This window comes from Cetorhinus maximus, chromosome 19 (assembly GCF_964194155.1).
Source record: "Cetorhinus maximus chromosome 19, sCetMax3.hap1.1, whole genome shotgun sequence".
Taxonomy (NCBI): domain Eukaryota; kingdom Metazoa; phylum Chordata; class Chondrichthyes; order Lamniformes; family Cetorhinidae; genus Cetorhinus; species Cetorhinus maximus.
The window spans coordinates 60,453,178-60,476,475 of record NC_135897.1 but is presented as its reverse complement, the minus strand read 5'-3'; the positions used below and the strand labels follow the sequence as shown (position 1 = coordinate 60,476,475).

General features: G+C 42.7%; 1 protein-coding gene across 2 annotated transcripts in view; it reads left to right on the top strand.

The window, feature by feature from the left end:
- Positions 1-23,298, top strand: part of dis3l2 (DIS3 like 3'-5' exoribonuclease 2) — a 297,452-nt gene that overhangs the window by 139,504 nt on the left and 134,650 nt on the right. For both annotated transcript variants that reach the window (XM_078563912.1, XM_078563911.1), the window contains one exon: positions 6,146-6,253. In XM_078563912.1, coding sequence (XP_078420038.1) covers positions 6,146-6,253 — 108 coding nt within the window. The remainder of the gene's footprint in view (positions 1-6,145; positions 6,254-23,298) is intronic.

Sequence of the window (23,298 nt, the reverse complement as noted above, 5' to 3'; positions counted from 1 at the left end):
AAAAAATTAGTTCTTAAACTGTTGAATTATCACCAAGATTGAGGTGTACACGAGAGCATTGCAACATTGAGGGGTTACTGCTTAAGCATGTTTACAAGACCATATGTGAAGTTGTACTGGGTTAGAAATTATTGAAATTAAATTCTCCTGTAGTCTACAAAGCATTTATGGCACAGAAACATCCATTCAGCCTCCTCCCATAGCTCTTAATCTAATACCATTAACAGACCCTTCTATTGCTTCCTGCCTCATGTACTTATCTAGTTGCCCCATATATACATCTATGCTCTTTGCCTTGACTACTCCTGTGTTAGGTGAGTTCCACGTTCTAATAATTCCCTGGGTAGAGAAATTTATGCTGAATTCTCTATTGGATTTATTAATGGCCATCTTATATTATAATTAGAGTTACAAAAACTATTGAGTAATTATGGGGAACTTTACACTATTACTATCTCAATTTATATCAGGATAAAGGGTAGAGAGGGGGAAGACTTTTTGAAATGTTCAGGAGAATTTTATCACTGTTTTTGGCCCACTGAGAAAGGAGGTATTGCTGGATCTGGTTCTGGGGAATTAAGTTGGGTCAAGTGGATCATATGTTATAGGGGGAACATGTACAGAACAGTGGTCATATATCATAGGGTTTAGGTTAGCTATGGAAAAGGACAAGAAGCAAACTAGACTAAAATTATTTAATTGGAGGAGGGCCATTTTCAATGGAGTATGAACAAATCTAGCCCAGGTAAATTGGAACCAAAAATTCGCAGGCTAGTGGAACAATGGGCTGTTGAGGAGGTGGTTCACATACAGTCAAGGTACGTTTCTATGGGAGGGTAAAGGTAGGGCAATCAAAGTCAGAACTCCCTGGGTGACAAAAGAGAGAGAGTAAGATGAAGCAGAAAAAGAAATACATGTGACAGATGTCAAGTTGATAATACATGTAAGAACCAGGCCGAATATAGAACATTCAGCGGGGAAGTTTAAAAGGAAATGAAAGCTAAAGCAGGAGACTGACAGCCAACATAAAGGGAATCCGAAAGTCTTCTATAGGCATTTGAATAGTAAAAAAAGAAGTAGGACTGATTAGGGACCTAAAAAGGAGATTTACGCACAGAAGGAAAGAGCATGGCTGAGGTACTAAATGAGTACTTAGCATTTGACTTTACCAAGGAAGAAGTTGCCACTGAAGTCATAGTGAAAGAGGTAGTAGTTGAGACCCTGGGTGAGCTAAAAATTGTTCGAGGAGGTATTCAAAAGGCTTTTAAGTATTGTGTTTAAAGTAGATAAATCACCTTGGACCCGATGTGGTGTATCTGAGGATACCAATGGGATGAAGGGAGGAAATTATGAAGGTACTGGCAATAACCTTGCAATCCACCATTGCATATGCAGAGGTGGTGCCAGAGGAATGGGCAATTGAAAAAGTTACAGCCTTGTTCAATAAAGAGTGGAAGCATAAACCCAGCATTACAGACCAGTCAGTTTAACCTCACGGGTGAGGAAAGGTTTTAGAAATGATATTCCGGGACAAAATTAACATTCTCTTGGACTAGTGTAGATTAATTAAGGAAAACCAGCATGGATTTGTTGAAGGCAAATTATGTTTAACTAACTTAATTAAGTTTTTGATGAGGTAATAGAGGGTTGATGTCATTTATATGGACTTACAAAAAGCATTTAATGAAGTGCCATGCAATAGGCTTGCTGGGAAAGTTGAAATCTGTGGAATGAAAGGGAAGGTGGCATCGCAATTAGCTAAATGACAGGAAACAGAAAATAGTGGTGAGCTTTTGTTTTCTCAGACGGGAGGATGGTATGCAGTCAGGTTCCCCAGGGGTCAATTCCAAGACTACTGCTTTTCTTGATATATATACATTTCACATCCTTCCTTTCTCTCATTGTCATCTCTAGATCCATTTATCTCTTGACTGTATTTCATTCTTTTTCCATTTTTTCTGGAAAACATATGATCTTGCTGTAATCCAAATGGATTTGAAATTGTATCCTTGGTGCTTCTTTTTAAAATACTGGATTTGTTTAGCTTGTGGACCAATGATTTGAACCACGAGTCAGGACCAGTTTTACTAATTTTTCTGAGGGAGGTTTACAGGTGCTATCTCAAAGATATATGGAAAGTAATTAAATCACATCAATCATCATGTTTCCATTAAGAAAGATCCCTTATCCAGTAAGTTTCTAGATCTTGGGAAGTTCCATTATATGTCAGTAGGCAGGAATTACCCTATTCACTAACCACTGTGGATCTTCCATTACGACATCACCACAGTACACCATGTCCAGCGTGTAATATATTCAATAGAGTAAGAAGTTGAGACGGAGTTTGGTAAATGGGATAGAGGTTGTGAAATAGTTCTAATACTTGGATATAAAAAGTGAGATGAATGAAAAAAAGAAAAAAATTCTAAGCAGTTAGCTGCAAGAGAATCAGTGGTACCTTGAGAGGTAATGAGGAATATAGAAAATGGAAACAGTTTTCACTTTATCTTAGTTGGTAAGAGAAGCAACCATGAACCTATAGCTCATGACCAGGACATTTTATTCTCATAGAAAAGCAAAAAAAAAGAAATCAAGCTTTGGTACCATAGCAAACAACATAACTGGCAGGAAAAATGTCTAAGAATGATTTGGATACAATAGCATTTGTGATGTGTACATATTTGTCAATAAACCTTCACATTAAAGTTCACAACACTTTTACCATTGGAACTCCAATTGGATTACAGCAGGATCATATAAATTTAAATAGTAGCTATTCTTTTCCAGAAAAAAACAAAGAATGAGATAGAACCAAGAAATAAACGGATTGAGAGGTGACAATGAGAGGAAGCATAAGAAGCATTAGGGGGAGGCGATGGGGTAGTGGTAGTACTGGACTAGTAATCCAGAGACCCAGGGCAATGCTCCTGCCACGGCAGATGGTGGAATTTGAATTGAATAAAAATCTGGAATCAAAAGTCTGATGGTGAAACCATTGTCAAAGGAAATCTTTTGTCTTTATCTGGTCTGGCCTACATGTGACTCCAGACCCACAGCCATGTGTGTTTGACTCTTAAAATGCCCTCTGAAGTCCCACCTCCACAGACCGCTACAAGGTCACAAAAAAGGAATGAAACCAGACGGACCACCTGGCATCAATCTAGGTACCAGAAATGACAACATCGACCCTGCAAAGTCCTCTTTACTAATACCTGGGGGCTAGTACCAAAATTGGGAGCGCTGTCTCAAACTAGTCAAGAATCATACCTAACAGATAATTTCCCAGACTCTGCTATCACCATCCCTAGGTATGTCCTGTCCCATTGGCAGGACAGACCCAGCAGAGGCGGCGGCACAGTGGTATACAGTCGAGGGGGAGTTGCCCTGGGAGTCCTCAACATTGACTCCGGACCCAGTGGAGTCTCATGGCATCAGGTCAAACATGGGCAAGGAAACTTGCTGCTGATTACCACGTATCGCCCTCCCTCAGCTGATGAATCAGTGCTCCTCCATGTTGAACACCACTTGGAGGAAGCACTGAGGGTGGCAAGGGCGCAGAATGTACTCTGGGTGGCGGACTTCAATGTCCATCACCAAGAGTGGCTCGGTAGCACCACTACTGACTGAGCCCTAAATGACATAGCTGCTAGACTGGGTCTGCAGCAGGTGGTGAGGGAACCAACAAGAGGGAAAAACATACTTGACCTCATCCTCACCAACCTGCTTGCCTAGAGTGACCACCGCATAATCTGGAGATGAAATCCCACCTTCACATTGAGGATACCCTCCATCCATGCTCTACCACCATGCTAAATGGGATAGATTTTGAACAGACCTAGCAACTCAAGACTGGGCATCCATGAGACGCTGCGGACCATCAGCAACAGCAGAATTGTACTAGAACACAATCTGTAACCTCATGGCCCGGCATATCCCCCACTCTGCCATTGCCATCAAGCCAGGGGATCAACTCTGGTTCAATGAAGAGTGCAGGAGGGTATGCCAGGAGCAGCACTGGGCATACCTAAAGATGAGGTGTCAACCTGGTAAGCTATAACACAGGGGCTACTCGCATGCCAAACAGCATAAGCAGCAAGTGATAGACAGAGCTAAGCGATCCCACAACCAACAGATCAGATCTAAGCTCTGCAGTCCTGCCACATCCAGTCGTGAATGGCGGTGGACAATTAAACAACTCGCTGGAGGAAGAGGCTCCACAAATATCCCCATCCTCAATGGTGGAGTCCAGCACATCAGTGCAAAAGATAAGGCTTTTGCTATAATCTTCAGCCAGGAGTGCTGAGTGGATGATCCATCTTGGCCTCTTCCTGACGTCCCCAGCATCACAGATGTCAGTCTTCAGCCAATTCGATTCACTCCACATGATATCAAGAAATGGCTGAAGGCACTGGATACTGCAAAGGCTACGGGCCCTGACAATGTTGTGGCAATAGTACTGAAGACTTTGTGCCCCAGAAATTGCCGTGCCTCTAGCCAAGCTGTTCCAGTACATATACAACACTGGCATCTACCCAGCTATGTGTAAAATTGCCCAGGTATGCCCTGTACACACAAAGCAGGACAAATCCAACCCGGCCAATTACCGCCCCATCAGTCCACTCTCCATCATCAGTAAAGTAATGGAAGGGGTTATCAGCGCTATGAAGCGGCACTTGCTTAGCAATAACCTGCTCACTGTTGCCCATTTGGGTTCCGCCAGGGCCATTCAGCTCCTGACCTCATTACAGCCTTGCTTCAAACCTGGACAAAAGAGCTGAACTCCCGAGGTGAGGTGAGAGTGACTGCCCTTGACGTCAAGGCCACATTTCACTGAGTGTATCATCAAGGAGTCCTAGCAAAACTGGCATCAATGGGAATCGGAGGGAAAACTCTCCGCTGGTTGGAGTCATACCTAGCAGAGAGGAAGATGGTTGTGGTTGTTGGAGGTCAGTCATCTCAATCACCACAGGAGTTCCTCAGGGTAGTGTCCTCTGCCCAGCCATCTTCAGCAGCTTCATCAATGACCTTCCTTCCATCAAAAGGTCAGAAGTGGGGATGTTCGCACAATGTTTAGCACCATTCATGACGCCTCAGATGCTGAAGCAGTCCATGCCCAAATGCAGCAAGACCTGGACAATATCCAGGCTTGGACTGACAAATGGCAAGTAACATTCGCACTACACAATTGATAGGCAATGACTATCTCCAACAAGTGAGAATCCAACCATCACCACTTGATGTTTAATGGCATTATGATCACTGAATCTCCCACTATCAACACCCTGGGGGTTACTGTTAATCAGCAACTGAACTGGACTAGCCACATAAATACTGTGGCTACAAGAGCAGGTCAGGCTTGGAATTGTGTGAAGAGTAACCCACCTCCTGACTCCCCAAAGCTTCTCCATCATCTACAATGCACAAGTCAGGAGTGTGAGCAATACTCCCCATTTGTCTGGATGAGTACAGCTCCCACAACACTCAAGAAGCTTGACACCATCCAGGGCAAAGCAGCTTCCTTGATTGGCACCCCCTCCACCACCAAAATACAGTAGCAGCACTGTGTACCATCTACAAGATGCACTGCAGGAATTCACAAAGGCTCCTTCGACATCACCTTCCAAACCCACGACCACTACCATCTGGAAGGACAAGAGCAGCAGATAGATTGGAACACCATCACCTGGAAGTTCTCCTCCAAGTCACTCACCATCTTGACTTTGAAATATATCGCCGTTCTTTCACTGTCGCTGGGTCAAAATCCTGGAACTCCCTTCCTAACAGCACTGTGGGTGTACCTACAACACATGGACTGCAGCAGTTCACCACCTTCTCAAGGGTAATTAAGGATGGACAACGAATTCTGGCCCAGCCAGCAAAGCCCACATCCCATGAATGAATAAAAAAAATCCCAACAGCAAGAGAGAACAATTGGTAGACAAAGACAGAATGGGAGTTTCAGGACTTTATATACAATTTGTTTTACTCTTTCAGCAAGCGGTGGTGAGAGAGATCAACTATTCAGCCATTAAATATAATAACTCCTTTGATAGAAATGAATGCAAGGTTGTTTCTTATGTAGGACCCTTAGTGATTTTAAATTTATCTTCACTTTCTCTTGTGTGTTGGTTATGTTCTATTACAGGTTATCCCAATGCTTCCAAGGCTTCTCTGTGAAGAACTCTGTAGCTTGAATCCAATGCAGGACAAGCTAACATTTTCTGTCATTTGGAAGTTGACTCCACAAGGACAGGTACAGCTTTTACCATTTTTTTTAATATCAAACCAAAGGGGGCTTTGAGTCTGACAATGTTGAGACAATGCCCTGGGCCTAGCAGTACTTTGAGGGAGGGCTCCCACAGTCTATGACTGGATCCCCACAGAGACTGATAACTTAAGATATTTGAATTTCCAGTGACTGACTGAAAGGATCAGCTAACAAGATTTCATATTTTAGGACTTTCACTGTAACAAAAAAGCTAAAAGCAAATATAACTAAGCATTTTATATAGACAACTTTTACTCTGAACTACAGATTCCCCCATGTGACTTTTAACACAACTGACAATCTTATGCCATATACTTTATGCTGTCCCTTATGTGGACACTTTATGCTCCAAAATCCAGTCCAAAGCTATTCTCAGCTCCCTTCAGCTTGCTTCTTTTCTCCTTTTCCAGCCAGGTAACTTCTAATCCCAGAATTGACTTTCACTCTGAGGATTTCATTAGAGATTCCTTCCCTCTCGCCAAGTTAGGTGAATCTTCCTTCAAGCCTCCTTTAAATCCTCTCAAACTCAGCCTGTTCAATCTGAAGGTGAGCTCCCACCTGTGTTCTGCATGCAGAACAATAGAGTCAGCATTTTCTCTGCTTAAGGCACAGGACTGGCTGCCTGTATCTCCTGCTCTCTGCCTCTCAGATGGCTGCAGACTGCCTTGTGTCAGAGTTTCAGGGTAATTATAGAAACCCTCTAACCTCAGACAATGGCTTTGTGGACTTTTCTCTTCCCAAACTTTATTTCCATGGCAACAAAAAATCACTTGGGTCATGGATCCAGGTAATGCTAATTAGTTTTCCTCTATAGTCCCAACTCCATTCTATCTTGGAATTAAACAGACAGCTCAGCGTATAACTGTCCATAAAACCTGACATTCCTAACACCTCCCTGTGAGACTCGGAGACTAATAGTCTACCTGCAAACAGTACAGCTGCTGTCTCCATTGTCTACAGGTGTAAGCATCTTGCACCACCTTCCCAGTAATTCAACCTGGGCCCCACTGTCCCCATTGCAACTAAGCCACCCAGACTTCTTGTTGGGCAGAATTCAGAGCAGGTCACATGACTCCACTTCATTGACACATCTTCTAAATTGTAGAGAGTCCCAAAATGTAACCATCTTATAAACTTTGTATTCATCATAAGGGAGGTTTTTTTTTCCCTCCTTAGGAAGCTTAATTTTCCATTAATCATTTTTGCAGCTTATTGCTGATTATAATTAGAACAGCACAATGCCTCAGAGAAATAGTGTGCAAAGGTTTAAAAAACATCCAACTTCCCATTTGCGGCAATTTTGTCCATAGCTCAGAACTGTTTGCATACTTATAATTTCTTCCTTTTGACTATTTTCAGTATCGGAATTTTTCTGCTTTAGACATGATTTCATGTGTCAAGGTTCTGGCCCACCTCGAAAAAATAGTCACCGGACCCAGTCAGCCTACCCAGCTGCCCTGGCAGCTTGGAGGCCGGTTGATCCCTGGTTAGTGCGTGCAGTCATCCTGGGAGGTTAGAGGCTGGTTGAAAACTGGCTAGCGGGCGCTCATCCTACATTGAGTTGAAAGGCTGTTGGTGTTGATTGCTAGCCCATCGGCTGCTAGTGGTGGGAAGCAGTAATCCCAGGTTGAGCCTTATGAGCCATGATATAGTTCGTGACTCCTCCATGTTGAAAGTTTGTGCATCACCACATTATTGCTGTGTGTGATTGTGAAAATCCAGTGAAGACTCTGGCTGAGCTCGGTTTCAAGCTTACTGGGGAAAAATTGAATTAAGTCAACACAACTGCTGTATAAGTACATGAATTCCTAATATCCCAGAAGACCCACCCTGAATGATCAAGTCGGCCTTAAGTGTGTAGGAATGATGTGCAGAATTGTAACTAAACTGTTGATCAAGAAACTGAAGTAGCTGACTTCAAAATTCTGTTGTTAAAAACAGAAATGAAACAATGCAAAACTCTACTGAAAAAAAGCATGCCATTTACAAAATCAAGCACAACTAAAATAAAATGCGGCTTCTTGTTCAGGTTCTGATTTTTTTCTGAAATGTCATTCATCTTCCTCATTTCTTTTCATATATCCTCCACACTTATGCCCTGGGTGAGGAGCTGGGGTATGAAGCATGCTGGTGGGTAGAGAAGGCCAAGATTACAACCAGGAAACTATAGACCAGTTAGCTTGACATCTGTCGTGGGGAAGGTAATTGGGAAGAGTGAGCATGGTTTTGTGAAAGGGAAATCATGTTTAACCAATTTATTGGAGTTCTTTGAAGGACTAACATGAGCTGAGGATAAAGTGGAGCCTGTAGACATGCTGTACTTGGCTTTAAAGAATGTCTTTGATGAGGTGCCACATTCTAAGGTTATTGCAGAAAATAAAAGCTCGGTGTAGCAGGTAACATATTAGCGTGGATGGAAGACTGGCTGGCAGAAATGGAGTGTATGTATAAATGGGTCTTTTTCTGATTGGCAGGATGTGATGAGTGGAGTCCCATAGGGGTCTGTGTTGGGGCCTCAACTTTTTAACAATTTATATCAATGACTTAGATGAGGGATGTGAAGGCATGGTAAATTTGCAGATGACACAAAGATAAGTAAGTTGTGAAGAGGACATGAGGTTGCAGAAGGATATAGATAGGTTGAGTGAGTGGGCAAAAATCTGGCAGATGGAGTATAATGTGGGAAAATGTGAAGTTGTTCACTTTAGCAAGAAGAATAAAAAAGCAGAGTATTAATTAAATGGAGAATGACTGCAGAATTCTGAGGTGCAGAGGGATCTAGGTGTTCTTGTGCATGAGTCACAAAAAGTTAGTGTGGAGGTACAGCAAACAATAAAGAAGGCTAATGGAATGCTATCCTTTATTACAAGAAGAATTGGATGTAAAAAGGAAGGATGTTATGCTTCATTTGAATAGGGCATTGGTGAGACCACACCTCGAATACTGTGTGCAGTTTTGGTCTCCATATTTAAGGAAGGATGTAAATGCATTGGAGGTGGTTTAGAGGATGTTTACCAGATTGATACCTGGTAAGAGCAGGTTGTCTTATGAGGAAAGGTTGGACAGACTGGGCTTGTTTCCACTGGAGTTTAGAAGAGTGACTTGATTGATGTATAAAAGATCCTGATTGGTATTGACAAGGTGGACGTGGAAAGGATGTTTCTTCTTGTAGGTGAGTCCAGAATTAGTAGGCACTGTTTTAAAATTAGGAGTTGTGTTTTAGGACAGAGGCGAGGAGCAAGTTTTTTTTCTCGAGGGTTGTGAGACTTTGAAACTCTGTCTCAGAAGGCTGGGTTCATTGAATATTTTTAAGGCAAGTGTCAATAGATTCTTGTTAGTTAAGGGTCTCAAAGATTATCAGGGGTAGACAGGAAATGTGGAATTCGAAACACAAACAGATCAGCCATGATCTTATTGAATGGCAGAGCAGGCTCAAGGGACCGAATGGCCTACTTCTGTTTCTATTTCGTATGTTTGTTGTACCCCCACTGCTCACAAACCACAGGTGTACTCTGCCAGAGACCACTCTCTCCCAGAGCACCTCAGTGCCTCAGGTGCTAACAGCCAGGGACTCACTCCATGGCCAACAGGCAAAATTGAGTCCCACAGCTGCCCCAGGATCTTGACCCCACCCAGCAATTAAACCTATAAGTGAAATATGGGCAAAGTGTTATTACACATCTAAAAGAGCTAGTTAAAAATCACATATTCCATTAAGTTTCACATCACAGCCAATGCTGTCATATTATACACGCAGTTAAGCCCCAGATGATGAGAATCATTTAAGATTAATTACCTTGCCATCATTTGGGTTGTAGAGGTCAGTGGCTGTGTCTCCAGGTTCTGCAAGCTTTTGGGGGTGGCTTGACCTTGCCGTTGCTGCACCTCTGGGCACTGCCTTTTGAACTGCAATGCTGGAAAATCATTCATGCCATTTTCCCACCCAGTGCTGATTTGAGAGAAGGGGAAAATGTATACAGATAGACAAGTTCCCTGACTCTGCCAGCACTTTTTCCAGCTATGTTTTGCACCTTGAGTACCTCCACCCTGTGGCGTAGGGCTGTCCCCTCCTCTTCCTCTGTCATCTGCTGTAGGACTGCTCTCCCTTTTCTTCGCCGTGCCACTTTCTGCCGCAACTTTGTAATCATCCCTTGCTTGTTTTCACAGCACAAGGAAGCCAAGAGCAACGGTAGAGATGCCATGCTGGACTTTATGAATCTGGCCAGGTTGAATCCCAGAGCTAGATTAAGGGTGTCCTAAGAACAGAAAATTATAGATCAATTCCAGTGACAAAAAGTTTTTCTAAAGCACACTTATGCAGCACTGTCTCAAAATTTCAAACTCTCTCAATAGCTCCTCTTGCTATATTTCTCTACAAATTTATGCAAAGTAAATAAAAATGGGTTTCCTAACTGCCCAGTAATTCACAAATTTAGGGATTATTGATTGCTGAAATCTCTCCCTAAGCAGGCGCCATGTGGATAGCTTCTTGCAGACTGCAGATTTGAATGGCCCACCCCTGCTGAGTGCCATTTGCAATGGCTAATCAGATTTCGACTTTGCTGAGGTCTGACCAATCAGCATGAAGCAAGGGGCGGGGCCTCATTTTGCATTTTGGGGCGTGGTCAGGAATGGGCGCCAAAATCTCCATGAGCCAGTGAAGTTCCTCTGATTGGAAACCACTTCCTGTATGGTTCCCATGCACGAGGAGGAGGCCTATGCTTAGCGCCATATTGCTTCATGGAACACAGTTATCAAATTGAAAAAAATCAAACAACTTGGGCCCTGGCTTCTCCCTGCGTCTCCCCCACTTGCTGGCTCTTCCCAGTTTGGCCCCACATGTCCCTTGATTGCCTGCTCTCCTATGTTTTCCCCAGCTCTCTACCACTTCTCCCCGGCTCTCCACATGTATCCCCTGCTGGCCCTGCACCTCCTCTGCCAGCCCCTTGTCTCTCCTGCTTGCCGGCTCTCCCCCGCTTCTCTGGCTGGCCCTCCCCACTCTCGGATCTCTTCCTTACCGCACTCTGTTGACGTTGAAATGGGGCAATAAGCTGAGCAAGATTGCAGAGATGTGTCCAAAAATAATAGGGTTCAGTTGCATATTTCACAATCCAGCCATCTTTCCAATTATGCTAAATGACACAGCCGCATTTTACTATGTCCGTTTTTGAAGGAAGGATCAATGCAGGTGATGCATTGATCAGAATTGTATTTGCATAATTCTCTTGAAGTTGATCTCAGATGTAAAAAAAGTGCTCTAGCACCTCAAACTAAGACTGGATTTAGGCTTAAAATTCAGAAATCATTACAAAAAAATAATTGGACTATTTTTGTTCATTGTGAAATTGCAGAATTTCCAAAATATTAAGTTATCAAGAGTTTGAGATAAGTAATTCTGAGACCACAGTCATTTAAAGGCATGACAAACAAGGCAGCTTTAGTGATTTGCTGATCTTTGATTATGTTAAGGACAGGAATGGAGGAACTTCCAGACCATTCAGCCCTCGGGTATTTCAACATGCAGTTAGATTATGCCTGATTGGCACCTCAACTCTGTTTAGTCAATATTGACCCGTATCCCATGACACAAACAAAAATTTATTTCAGTCTTGAAAACTTTGACAAACCATCCACAGCCTTTTGGGGAAATCAGTTTCAAATTTCTGCTATACTTTTTCTGAATAAGTGCTTCCTAATTTCATTCCTCAATGGCTTGGGTTCTAATTTTATGCTCTTGTTCTGAATGTCTCCAGAGGTAATAAATTCTCTTTATGTACTCAATTGATTCCTCTTATTTTAAACAACTTGATTAGATCACCCCTCAATCTCTTCAACTCAAGGGAATATATGCCATTGTTATATAACTTGTTCTCATCATTTAACCTAACAAGACCGTGTCATTCTGATGAATTTGCACTGTACCCCCTCCAACTTTTCCTTCTTGATGTGCAAAGTCCAGAACTAGACATAGAATTTCCAAAGGCTTATGACCATGGCTCTATAACAATTGAAGCTCTTCTTTGCTTCCTTTTTGTACCTATCCACTAGCCTTTAGTGATTTAACTAGACAGCTAAATCTGTTTGCTCCTCCAGTGTCTAGTATTTTACCATAAATATTTTGATTTGTCTTTCCAGAACGGATGAATGCCATTTGCCACAATTTCTTACTCGCTTAATCTACTTGTATTTCTTTATAACTTCCTGCTCTCCCATCTGTACAATTTCTTTCACCCTAGTCCTAAATCTCTTATTCTGAGACTGTGACCTCTTATCTAGAATCCCCAGCCAGAGGAAACATTTGTCTCAGCATCTCCCCTGTCAAACCTCTGAAGAAACCTATATATTTCAACGAGATTCTCTCTCATTCATCTAAAAACTCAACTCCAGGGAATGTAGGCGAAGTCCACCAAATCTACTGGATATAGCAGCATGGTGGCTATGTTACTGGACTAGTAATCCAGAGAACTGACTAATGATCCAGAGTTATGAATTCAAATCCCACCATGGGACGTGGGGAATTTATAAATAAATCTGACAAAAAAGCTAGAATCAGACCTTTGACCATGCAACCAAAGGATTCTTGTTTAAAAACCTACCTGGTTCACTATTATCCTTTAGGGAAGGAAATCTGCTGTCTTTACCTAATTTGGTGATCATGTGACTCCAGAGCCACAGCAATGTGGTTGACTCTTAACTGCCCCAGAGGTGGCAGCAGAGTACGCAGTCAGGAGGGAGTGACTCTGGACTCCATGAAGTCTCATGGCATCAGCTCAAAGGATAAAGAAAGCTGCTGATTACTACCTAAAATTCTCCAGCAGTTGATGAATCATTGCTGCTCCATGTTGAACACCACTTGGAGGAAGCACTGAGGGTAACAAGGGCACAGAATTTACTGTAGGTCAGGGACTTCCATGCCCATCAAGAACGGCTCAGTACCACCATTACTGACTGAGCCCTGAACAAACTAGTGGCCCCCATGAAATCACATGGCATCAGGTCAAATATGGGCAAGGAAACTTCCTACTGAATAACACCAACCGCACCCCCTCAGCTTATGACTCAATAGTCCTCCATGTTGAACACCAATTGGAGGAAGCACTGAGGTTGGCAGGGGTGCAATATGTACTCAGGATGGGGGACTTCAATGTCCATCATCAGGAGTGACTTGGTAGCACCATGACTGACCAAGCCGTAAAGGACATAGTTGCTACATAGCGTCTGCGACAGGTGGTAAGGGAACCAGCTAGTAAAAACCTACTTGACCTCATCCTCACCAATCTGCCATGGATGCATCTATGACAGTACTGGTAGGAGTGACCACCGCACAGTTCTCGTGGAGATAGTCTCACCTTCACATTGAGGATACCCTCCATTGTGTTGTGTGGCACTACCACCGTACTAAATGGGATAGATTTCAAATAGATTTCGCTCCTCAAAACTGGGCATCCATGAGGCGCTGTGGACCATTAGCAGCAGAATTGTACTCAACCACAGACTGTAACCTCATGCCTGGCATATCCCCCACTCCACCATGACTATCAAGCTGGGGGTTGATCAACCCTGTTCAAAGAAGAGTGCAGGAGATCATGCCAGGAACAGCACCAAGCATACCTAAAAATGAGGTGTCAACCTGGTGAACCTACAACACAGGATGACTTGCATGTCAAACAGCAGAAGCAGCATGCAATAGACAGAGGTAAGCGGTCAGATCTAAGCTCTTCAGTCCTGCCACATCCAGTCGTGAATGGTGTTGGACAATTAAACAACTAGCAGGAGGTTCCATAAATATCCCATCCTCAATGATGGGGGAGCCAGCACATAAGTGCAAAAGGCAAGGCTGAAACATTTGCAACAATCTTCAACCAGAAGTGACGAGTGGATGATCCATCTCAGCCTCCTCCTGAGGTCTCTAGCATCACAGATGCCAGTCTTGAGACAATTTGTTGAAGGCACTGGATGCTGCAAAGGCTATGGGCCCTGACGACATTCTGGCAGTGGTACTGAAGACTTGTGCTGCAGAACTAGCTGCATCCCTAACCAAGCTGTTTCTGTGCAACTGCAACACTGGCATCCGCCTGGCGATGTGGGAAATGGTCCAGGTATGTCCTATTCACAAAAAGCAGGACAAATCCAACACAGTCTACGCTTGATCATCAGCAAAGTGATGAAAAGTGTCGTCAGTGCTATAAGCAGCATTTACTGAGCAATAGTCTGCTCACTAACACTCAGTTTGGGTTCTACCAGAGCCACTCGGCTCCTGACTTTATTCAAGCCTTGGTCCAAACATAGGCAAAAGAGCTGAACTCCAAGACGTGAGTTGAGTGATTGCCCTTGACATCAAGGCAGCATTTGACCAAGGGTGGCATCAAGGAGCTCTAGCCAACTGAAGCCAATGGGAATCTAGGGGAAAACTCTCCACTGTTTGGAATCATACCTCACACAAAGGTTGTGGTTGTTGGAGGTCTATCACCTCAGTCCTGGGACATTGCTGCAGGAGTTCAGGGCAGTGAAGTAGGCCCAACCATCTTCAGCTGCTTCATCAATGACCTTCCCTCCGTCATAAGGTCAGAAGTGGGGATGTTCACTGATGATTGTGCAATGTTCAGCACTATTCATGATTCCTCAGATACTGAAGCAGTCCCTGTAAATATGCAGCAAGATCAGGACAATATTCAGGCTTGGACCGATAAGTGGCAAGTATCATTCACGCAACACAAGTGCCAGGCAATGACCATCTCCAAAAAGAATCTGATCATCTCCCAATGACATTGCCATCATTGAACCCCCACTATCAACATCTTGGGGTTCTTGACCAGAAATTTAACTGGACCAGCCATTTAAATACAGTGGCTACCAGAGGTCAGAGGCTAGGAGTTCTCTGGAGTGTAACTCACGTTGTGATGCCTCAAAATCTGTCCACCATCTACAAGGCACAAGTCAGAAGGGTGATCCACTACTCTCCACTTGCCTGGATGAGTGCAGCTTCAACAATAATCAAGGAGCTTGACTCCATCCAGGACAAAGCAGCCCACTTGATTGGCACCTCATCCACCAGAATAAATATTCACTCCCTTTGCTGATGCTCAGTGGCAGCAATGTTTACCATCTACAAGATGCACTGCAGCAACTCACCAAGGCTCCTGCGACAGCACCTTCCAAACCCATGACCTCAATCACCTAGGAGGTGAAGGGAAGCAGATGCATTGAAACACCACCCCCTGCAAGTTCCCCTCCAATCACACACCATCCTGACTTATTATTCGTCCATGGGATGTGGGCGTCGCTAGCTAGGCCAGCATTTATTACCCATCCCTAATTGCTCTTGTTCAGAGGGCATTTTAAAAGTCACCCACATTGCTGTGGGTCTGAAGTCACATGTAGGCCAGGCTGGATAAGGACAGCAGATTTCCTTCCGTAAAGGACATTAGTGAACCGGGTGGGTTTTTAAATGACAATCGGCAATGATTTCATGGTTATCGTTAGACTTTAAATTCGATGTTTTTTTTGTGAATTCAGATTCCACCATCTGCCATGGTGGGATTCCAACCTGGGTTGCCAGAGCATTGAACTGGGTTTCTGGATTGCCAGTCTAGTGACAATACTACTACGCCACTACCTCCCCTGACATGGAACTATATCGCTGTTCTTTCACTGTTGCTGGGTCAAAATCCTGGAACTCCCTTCCTAACAGCACCTGTGGGTGGTCCTACAACACACTGATTGCAGTGGGTCAAGACGACATCATCACCACCACCACGTCAAGGACAATTAGAGCAAGAAATGCTTGCCTAGCCAGTGACACCCACCTCCCATGAAAAAATAACAAAAAAGAATAATCCCACATGTCAGTACAAAAGGCAAGGTTCAAGCATTTGAAACTATTGATAATCAGAACTGTTAAGTGCACAGTCCATCTTGGCCTCTTCCTGAGGTCCCCAGCCTCACGGATGCTGGTTGTCAACCAATTGATTCACTTCACCTGATATGAAGAAATGTCTGAGCGCACTGGGTGGACTATGGGTCCTGACAATATTCTGGTTGTAGTGCTGAAGTCTTATACTCCAGAAAAAGCCGAACTGTTCCAGTGTTGGCAGAACACTGGCATCTAATCAAATCTAACCAGTTACCGTCCACACTCAAATCAGTAGTGTGATGGATGGGGTTGTGGACAGTGCGATCACGTGGTATTTATTCACTGATAACCTGCTCACTGGGTTTGGGTTCTGCCAGGACCCTCATTACAACCTTGGTCTAAGCATGGACAAAGATGATCAGAGCTGCCATGAGTGTGATTGTCCTTGACATAAAGGCAACATTTGACTGACTGTGCCATCAAGGAGCCTGAGTAAAATTGAAGTCAATGAGAATCAGGGAAAACTCTCAACTGGCTGGAGACGTATCTGACAGAAGAAAATAGCTGTGATTGTTGGAGGCCAATCATTTGAACCCAAGGACATTGAAGATGGTTGGGCCTAGAACCCTGAGGAATTCTTGCATCAGCTACTTGAAAAATGACCTTCCCTCTATCATAAGGTCAGAAGTGGTGATGTTCACAACTCTTGATTAACAAAGGGGGTGAAAGGTTATCGGGGGTAGGCAGGAATGTGGAGTTTAGATTACATTCACATCAGCCATGATGTTATTGAATGGTGGATCAGGGTTGGGTGGCCTACTCCTCCTAATCCATATGTATGTCCTCAGATAATGAAGCAGTCCATGCCCACATGCAGCAAGACCTGGACAATATTAAGTCTTATAAGTGACAATTTATATTGGATGAAGGGACCAAATGTTTGCTTGCTATATTTGCTGATGGAATACCCTCCACTTGCCTGGATGAGTGCAGCTCCAGCAACACACTAGAAGCTCAGCAAAATCCAGGACAAAGCAGCCCTCTTGACTGGCACCCCATCCAGCATCTTAAACGTTCACTGCATCCACCACCTGTACTCCCTGGCTGCAGAGCATACCATTTAAGGAATGCATTGCAGCAACTTCAGGCTTCCTCAACAGCATCTTCTAAACCTGCAGCCTTCTATCACCTAGAAGCACAGGGGCAGCAGGTGCACAGGAACATGACGACCTACAAATTTCCCTTCATTTCATACAAACCTGACTTGGAACTACAATGTTGTTTCTATGTCGTTACTGGATCAAGATTTGCGATCTCTCTATCTAAATAGTACTATGGGTGAATCAAACCCCACAAACTGCAGGATGCAAGAAGGTGGCTTACCACCATTTTCTCAAGAGCAGGTCAGGATCAGCACCAAATGTCACTGATGCCCATATTCCAGGAATGAATTAAAAATAAATAACCTCATAGGACAATCCCTTTCTTCCTGTATTCAATCTAGTGAACCTCCACTGCACACCCTTAGGTAAGGGAACCAATACTGTACTGTTCTCCAGGTGTTGGCTCACCAAGGTCCTATGCAATTGCAGTAAGACATTTTTACAGTTATATGGTGATATTCCCAATGAAATGGATATGCTGAATAATTACTTTGCATCAGTATTTACAGTAGAGGAAGAGATTAGCAAATTCCAAGGAAACTAATTTTGGATTGGGGCAGGGACTCCCAAAAATGAATATAAACAAAATAACACTAATGGAGAATAATGGCACTGAAGAGTGCAAAGCCACAGGACCAGAGTTTTAAAGGAACAGGTGATAACATTGCAGGCGAGATAATCTTCCAAAATTCTTTTATTCGGGAACTGTTCTTTAGATTGGAATATTGCGCATGTCAATCCGTTATTTAAGAAAGAGACAGTGAAACTAAGGAATTTTACAGCAGTTTGCCTAACATTTGTTTTCAGGAAATTGCTTGAATCTGTAATAACTGAACACCTTAAATTTTCATCTGGGCAGAGAGAGCCAGCATGGATTTGTAATGGGTGGGTCATGCAGAACTAGATTGAATTTTTTGATGAGATGATTTAAGTAGTGGACAGGGGCATGTCAATGAATGTTATGTATATGGTGTTTCAGAAAGCATTTATGAAATACTTTATCAAAAGATGGTCAGCTAAAGTTGAAACCCAAGGAATTGAAGGCAAATTATTGACCTGGTTAGGAAATTGGCTTGAGGAACAGGAAACAGTAAGGATAATGGGCAAGTACTCTAATTGACAGGATATGATTAGTGGTATCCCACAAGGACCTGAGTTAGGGTCGCAACAATTCACTGTACTTGAATGACTTAAATGATGGGTTAGAAAGCCACATATGCAAATTTGCTGATGATGCAAATATAGACGGTATTGCAAGCAGTGTAAATGGCGTAAATAAAATAGATAAAGTAATGGGTAGAACTCTAGCACAGATTTCAATGTGGATAAATGTGATGACATCCACTTTGGACCTCAAAAGAATAGAATTGGGAACTTTTTAAATGGCGAAAAGCTAGGAACAGTGGAGGCCCAAAGAGACTTGGAAGGTGGGGGTAGGGGGAATCCAGGCACACAGGTCATTAAAATGTTTTTAACAGATACAGAAAATAATCAAAACTGCTAATGGAATATTAGTTTGAAATCTAGGGGACTAGAGTATAAGGATGTAGAAAAAGTTCTTCAGCTATAAAAAGTCCTTGCTGGACCTTACCTAGAATACTATGAGGAGTTCTGGGCACCACACCTTAGAAACAAGTGAAGAGGATACTCAGAGCGCTTACTTCTGCTATGCTGTGTGAACTCAACAGTAATACAATAATGCAGATCTTCCTTGAGGCTTTTCCCTGCCTGATTGATGCATTGTAGCGACTAAGCTGAAAAATATAAGTCTTTTTATTAAGAGATTCCATCTCACTAAGGAGGCTTCAAACCAATTCATATCCAACAACCTGCTCTGAAAACTCTGCTCACACTGACAGCTGAGACAATCCACAGCATTATAAAACAAACATTCCAAATAGAACAACCCACAGCATTCTAAAAATAGGGTGAATTGACTATCTCCCATGTTAAGACATCCTTTAAAAATTCCAGGATCTGGATCTGCGACTTTGCTAACCAGTTCTTCCTTGGGCCATACCCTGTCTGTCTACCAAGTTTCATTGAAATCTGGCCATTAGTTTGAGATATGTTGTTTACAGACAAAGGAACTAACAGGAGTGAAAATATTATCTCCGCTTCCCTTCAGTGGAAGAGGTAATTATGTATTTGCCTCGGAAGGAGTGCAGTGTAGCTTTATCAGACTGATACCTAGGTCCCCCAAGAGTTAAGTTGCAGGAAGCGATTGGGCAAGCAAGGATTGCATTTTCTGGAATTTAGTAGTTTAAGGGTATTCATTTTTTTTTGCCAATATTAAGGGCAACACAGGGTTGATAGTGAAAAACTATTGCCCCTCATTGGGGAGTCCAAGACCAGCGGATATCGTCTAAATATTAGATCGGGAGTGAATATGATAAACACTTCTATACACAAAGGGCAGTAGAAATTTGGAACACTCTTCCACAAATGACAGTTTATGGTAGATCAACTGTAAATTGATAGATTTTTGTTATCCATAGATGTTATGGGATATGGGACAAAGATGGCTTTATGGAGTTAGGTCACAGCTCAACCATTGATCTCATTGAATGGTGGAAGAGACTCAAGGGGCTAAATGGCAGCCTTCTATTGCTATGTTACTCTAATCCCTTTGTAATAAAAGATAGCATACATTTGGTTTCATAATTACTTGCTGTACCTGTGTATTAACTTGTAATTCATGTACAAGGCACCCAAGAAATATTTCCCAATCTCTCATCATTTAAAATATATTTAAATTTTCTATTTTTCCTTCCAGTGTAGGTGATTTAACATTATATTCAATTTGCTACATTTTCGACCATGCAGCTGACCAGTCTAAATCCTTTTGCAGCCACTTTGCGTCCTCCTAACAATTTACTCTCCCATCTAATTTTGTATTATCAGCAAACTTGGATACATTACGCCCTGTGAAGACTGATACAAAGTACGACTTTAAATAAATCTGAAATTTTCTTCATGTTGATTAGATTCATCTGCATCTATTTTTAAATGGGCCCTTATCTCCCTAATCACTCCAGTTCTTATATTTATTAAAATATTTACTGTTAGCCTTAATATTCTTTAAGATTATTTTTCTATACCTTCTTAGGGCTGTTAATATTGTCTTTGTATTTTTGTTGCTCTCCCAGGTCACTGGATTTCCATTTTTCTTTGCATTCCTATACGCCTCTTCTTTCAGCTGTTTACTGTGGTCCAGATCTTCCAATCTGGATCAGAACCCTTTTTCGACCTTGATCAGACAGAATCATGCACACTTAACTTCCTCCGATTTTTCTGAACAATCTGATGGAGGATCCTTCACATCTGACCCAGTGTAGCAAAGCTTGTAGGGAGCAGTACAGAAACTGTGCTGAAACCATGGCCCCTTTTTGCAGAACTAGATGTTCCAAAGCTGCTTTGAAAAGTGCTGCAGAGAGAAGGTAATGGGGTTAGGGTGGATAGGTGGGTCAGGGAGGGGAGTTGTGTTGGGGGCTCGTCAGGTCAGGGGATCGTCAGGGGTGGGGCTCAGTTGTACAGTTACCCAAGTGTTAGGCTAGGCTTTTTCCTGTTTAACATTTCTTAGATAACTATTCAGGTAGTTAAGTCAGAACTGTCTGAAGTCTCCAACTCTAACTTTTTTGGAGGGTCCCAGAAGCAGGGGAATTGCCCATTCGAAGTTCAAACTTCCCGGGCATTTCCCTCAGAGTCCCTTCCATAGCACATCTTCCGGGGTAGGTCTGATCTCCAACTATCTGAAGACCTGAGCCTATATCTTACCTCACTGAGTGACCATGTTAAACCTTTGCCCTTTAGGGATATGAACTGGCTACGTATTGCAACAAATGCTACTTTGAATAGACCCCATTGTTACTCACAATAAGAGGTCATGGTGGAAGAATTAATCCAGTCAGGTCTCTTGGTTAAAGCTGGTTTATTTCTAAGACAACTCCTCAGTGCCACTAGCTTCCAAGTAGCTTCCCCACAGCTGTACCTTATATCCAGTTGGGATAATTAATGCCCATCACCTTTTTAACTACCAATTGGTTTTAACAAGATGATTGCCATATTAACAGATTCCCCTCTTTTTTTTAAAACTTGAACACTCTTTTTAAACAAATAGAAGAAAATAATGTCATGTATTTCCATGTCCATAATTCCCGAATTTCTTTTAGCAAAACAGTCTGATAGTTGGTGACTTGCGTCAACCCATTTTATCTTAGAGATCTCTTTTCTTTCAAACATCTCCTTTATGCTGGCTAGGTCTATTCATAGTCTTTTTTCCGTGACACTCTGTGGAATGAACGTTGTTCCAAAGAGACCGGTTATCAACATAACATTCTATGGGCAAACTTTTCCCACATTGCCCCTTATATAATATTTCTGTCTATAATGGACGAGAAACCCCCATATCTAATGCCTCTACTAAGGCTAACATTTCAGCAACGAGGGTGCTTTTCACTACCCTTTTTATTTTCTTGGCCTCCCAAGCCAGTGGGCAACATTTATCATTCTTTCCCTCCAAGAATACGATGAACCCTGCTGTGCTAGAATACCCATCTGGAAGATTGGCATGTGAAGCATCATTAAAAATTACCAATCTCATACCTTCTGGATCACCCAAGGCTGGAAACCTGAGCACACATAAAAAAAAATTAAATTGAAGTGTGTTTTATTTGCTCTCGGAACTTGCTCAAATGTTGCATGTTTTATCATGGTACTCAGCTCCAACACATCATAACTAGCGTCAGGCCTAGTCTGAGTGCACAACCAGTTCAACTGCCCAATCAAACTTCCCAACTGTTCCATTTCTTCCTTGGTAGCAGGATCCTCTTTGTGAGGATCTACCACGAGTTATTGGGATATTAGTAACATTTTCTAGATAAGATTGTTGATTCAATGTCACTCCTAACTTGCTCTGCTTAATGTATTTAAAGGCCCCAGAAGCCTGACTTCCGACCTGGAACTCCTTTATCTTCTTGATTACCTATTGTTCAAGTTCTACAGATCCTCCCCACAGTAAATCAATATGCATGATAAAGATCCCAGCTAGTTTCTTCTTATGGTACCAGAAGAACATTGCCCTTTAATTGAATGCAACCTATTTTTAACAGACAGACCTCAGAAAAATACCATACTCTTGATGCATCATTCAACCCATAAAACACACATTCAATTTCCATAGCTTTCCTTCTACATCCCCAGCTTCTTTGGGTGGTTTCAAAAAACTTCCCTTTGAAACTTCTCCCCCTGTAAAAACGCAGCCTTTATATCATTCGATTTGCACTCCCAGGAATAGGATGCCAAAATAGCTAAAAAATCTTCAAACTCACTTTCCCCACAGTAGGAGAGTCCACTCTGACATCCTGATCTCCCAGTCACTCTTCAAAGCCTCGAGCTACTAATCTCACTTTGGCCTTATGTGCTGTCTCGGAGTACATTCTGTACAGATCTGTGAAATAAAGCTGGCTGTCCTCTGTCAGGTATTTCAGAATATACCACAAATTCCTTCCAACTTTAACTCTTTCCGTTTGGCTTCCTTTATAAGCTTACTTTCCAGTTTATTAGCAGCTACTAGAATCTGTCATAAGGACTTCTGTGAGAATGCTAGCATGCTCTCTAGTCTTCCTTGTTAAGCTACGGCCTCTACTCACATTCCCCTCCCTTTTGGGACTGCTATAAACGATAGTCCTCCCGTGTGAGCAGAACTCCGTTTGCAAGTCCATGATCTTTTTCTAGAGGCACGACCTCTTTGTGGTCCACTGTCAGAACTCATACTGTGTTTTCTGGGTTTCCACATCTTTACCTCAGTTTGCTAATCAATAGGTCTTGTCTCCTGTCCTTCATCCTGCACATTTAGCCAATGTTTGTATCTACCAGTGGCCTTTCCTGCTCTCCCTATGATGGTGGCACCCCTCCACACACTGGTACCTTCTGGCATTTATGTTATCTTTGTTCCTACTTTGGGTAATTGCCCCTTTTGGACGAATAGCGGTGTCCTGTACCTCAGTCAACCC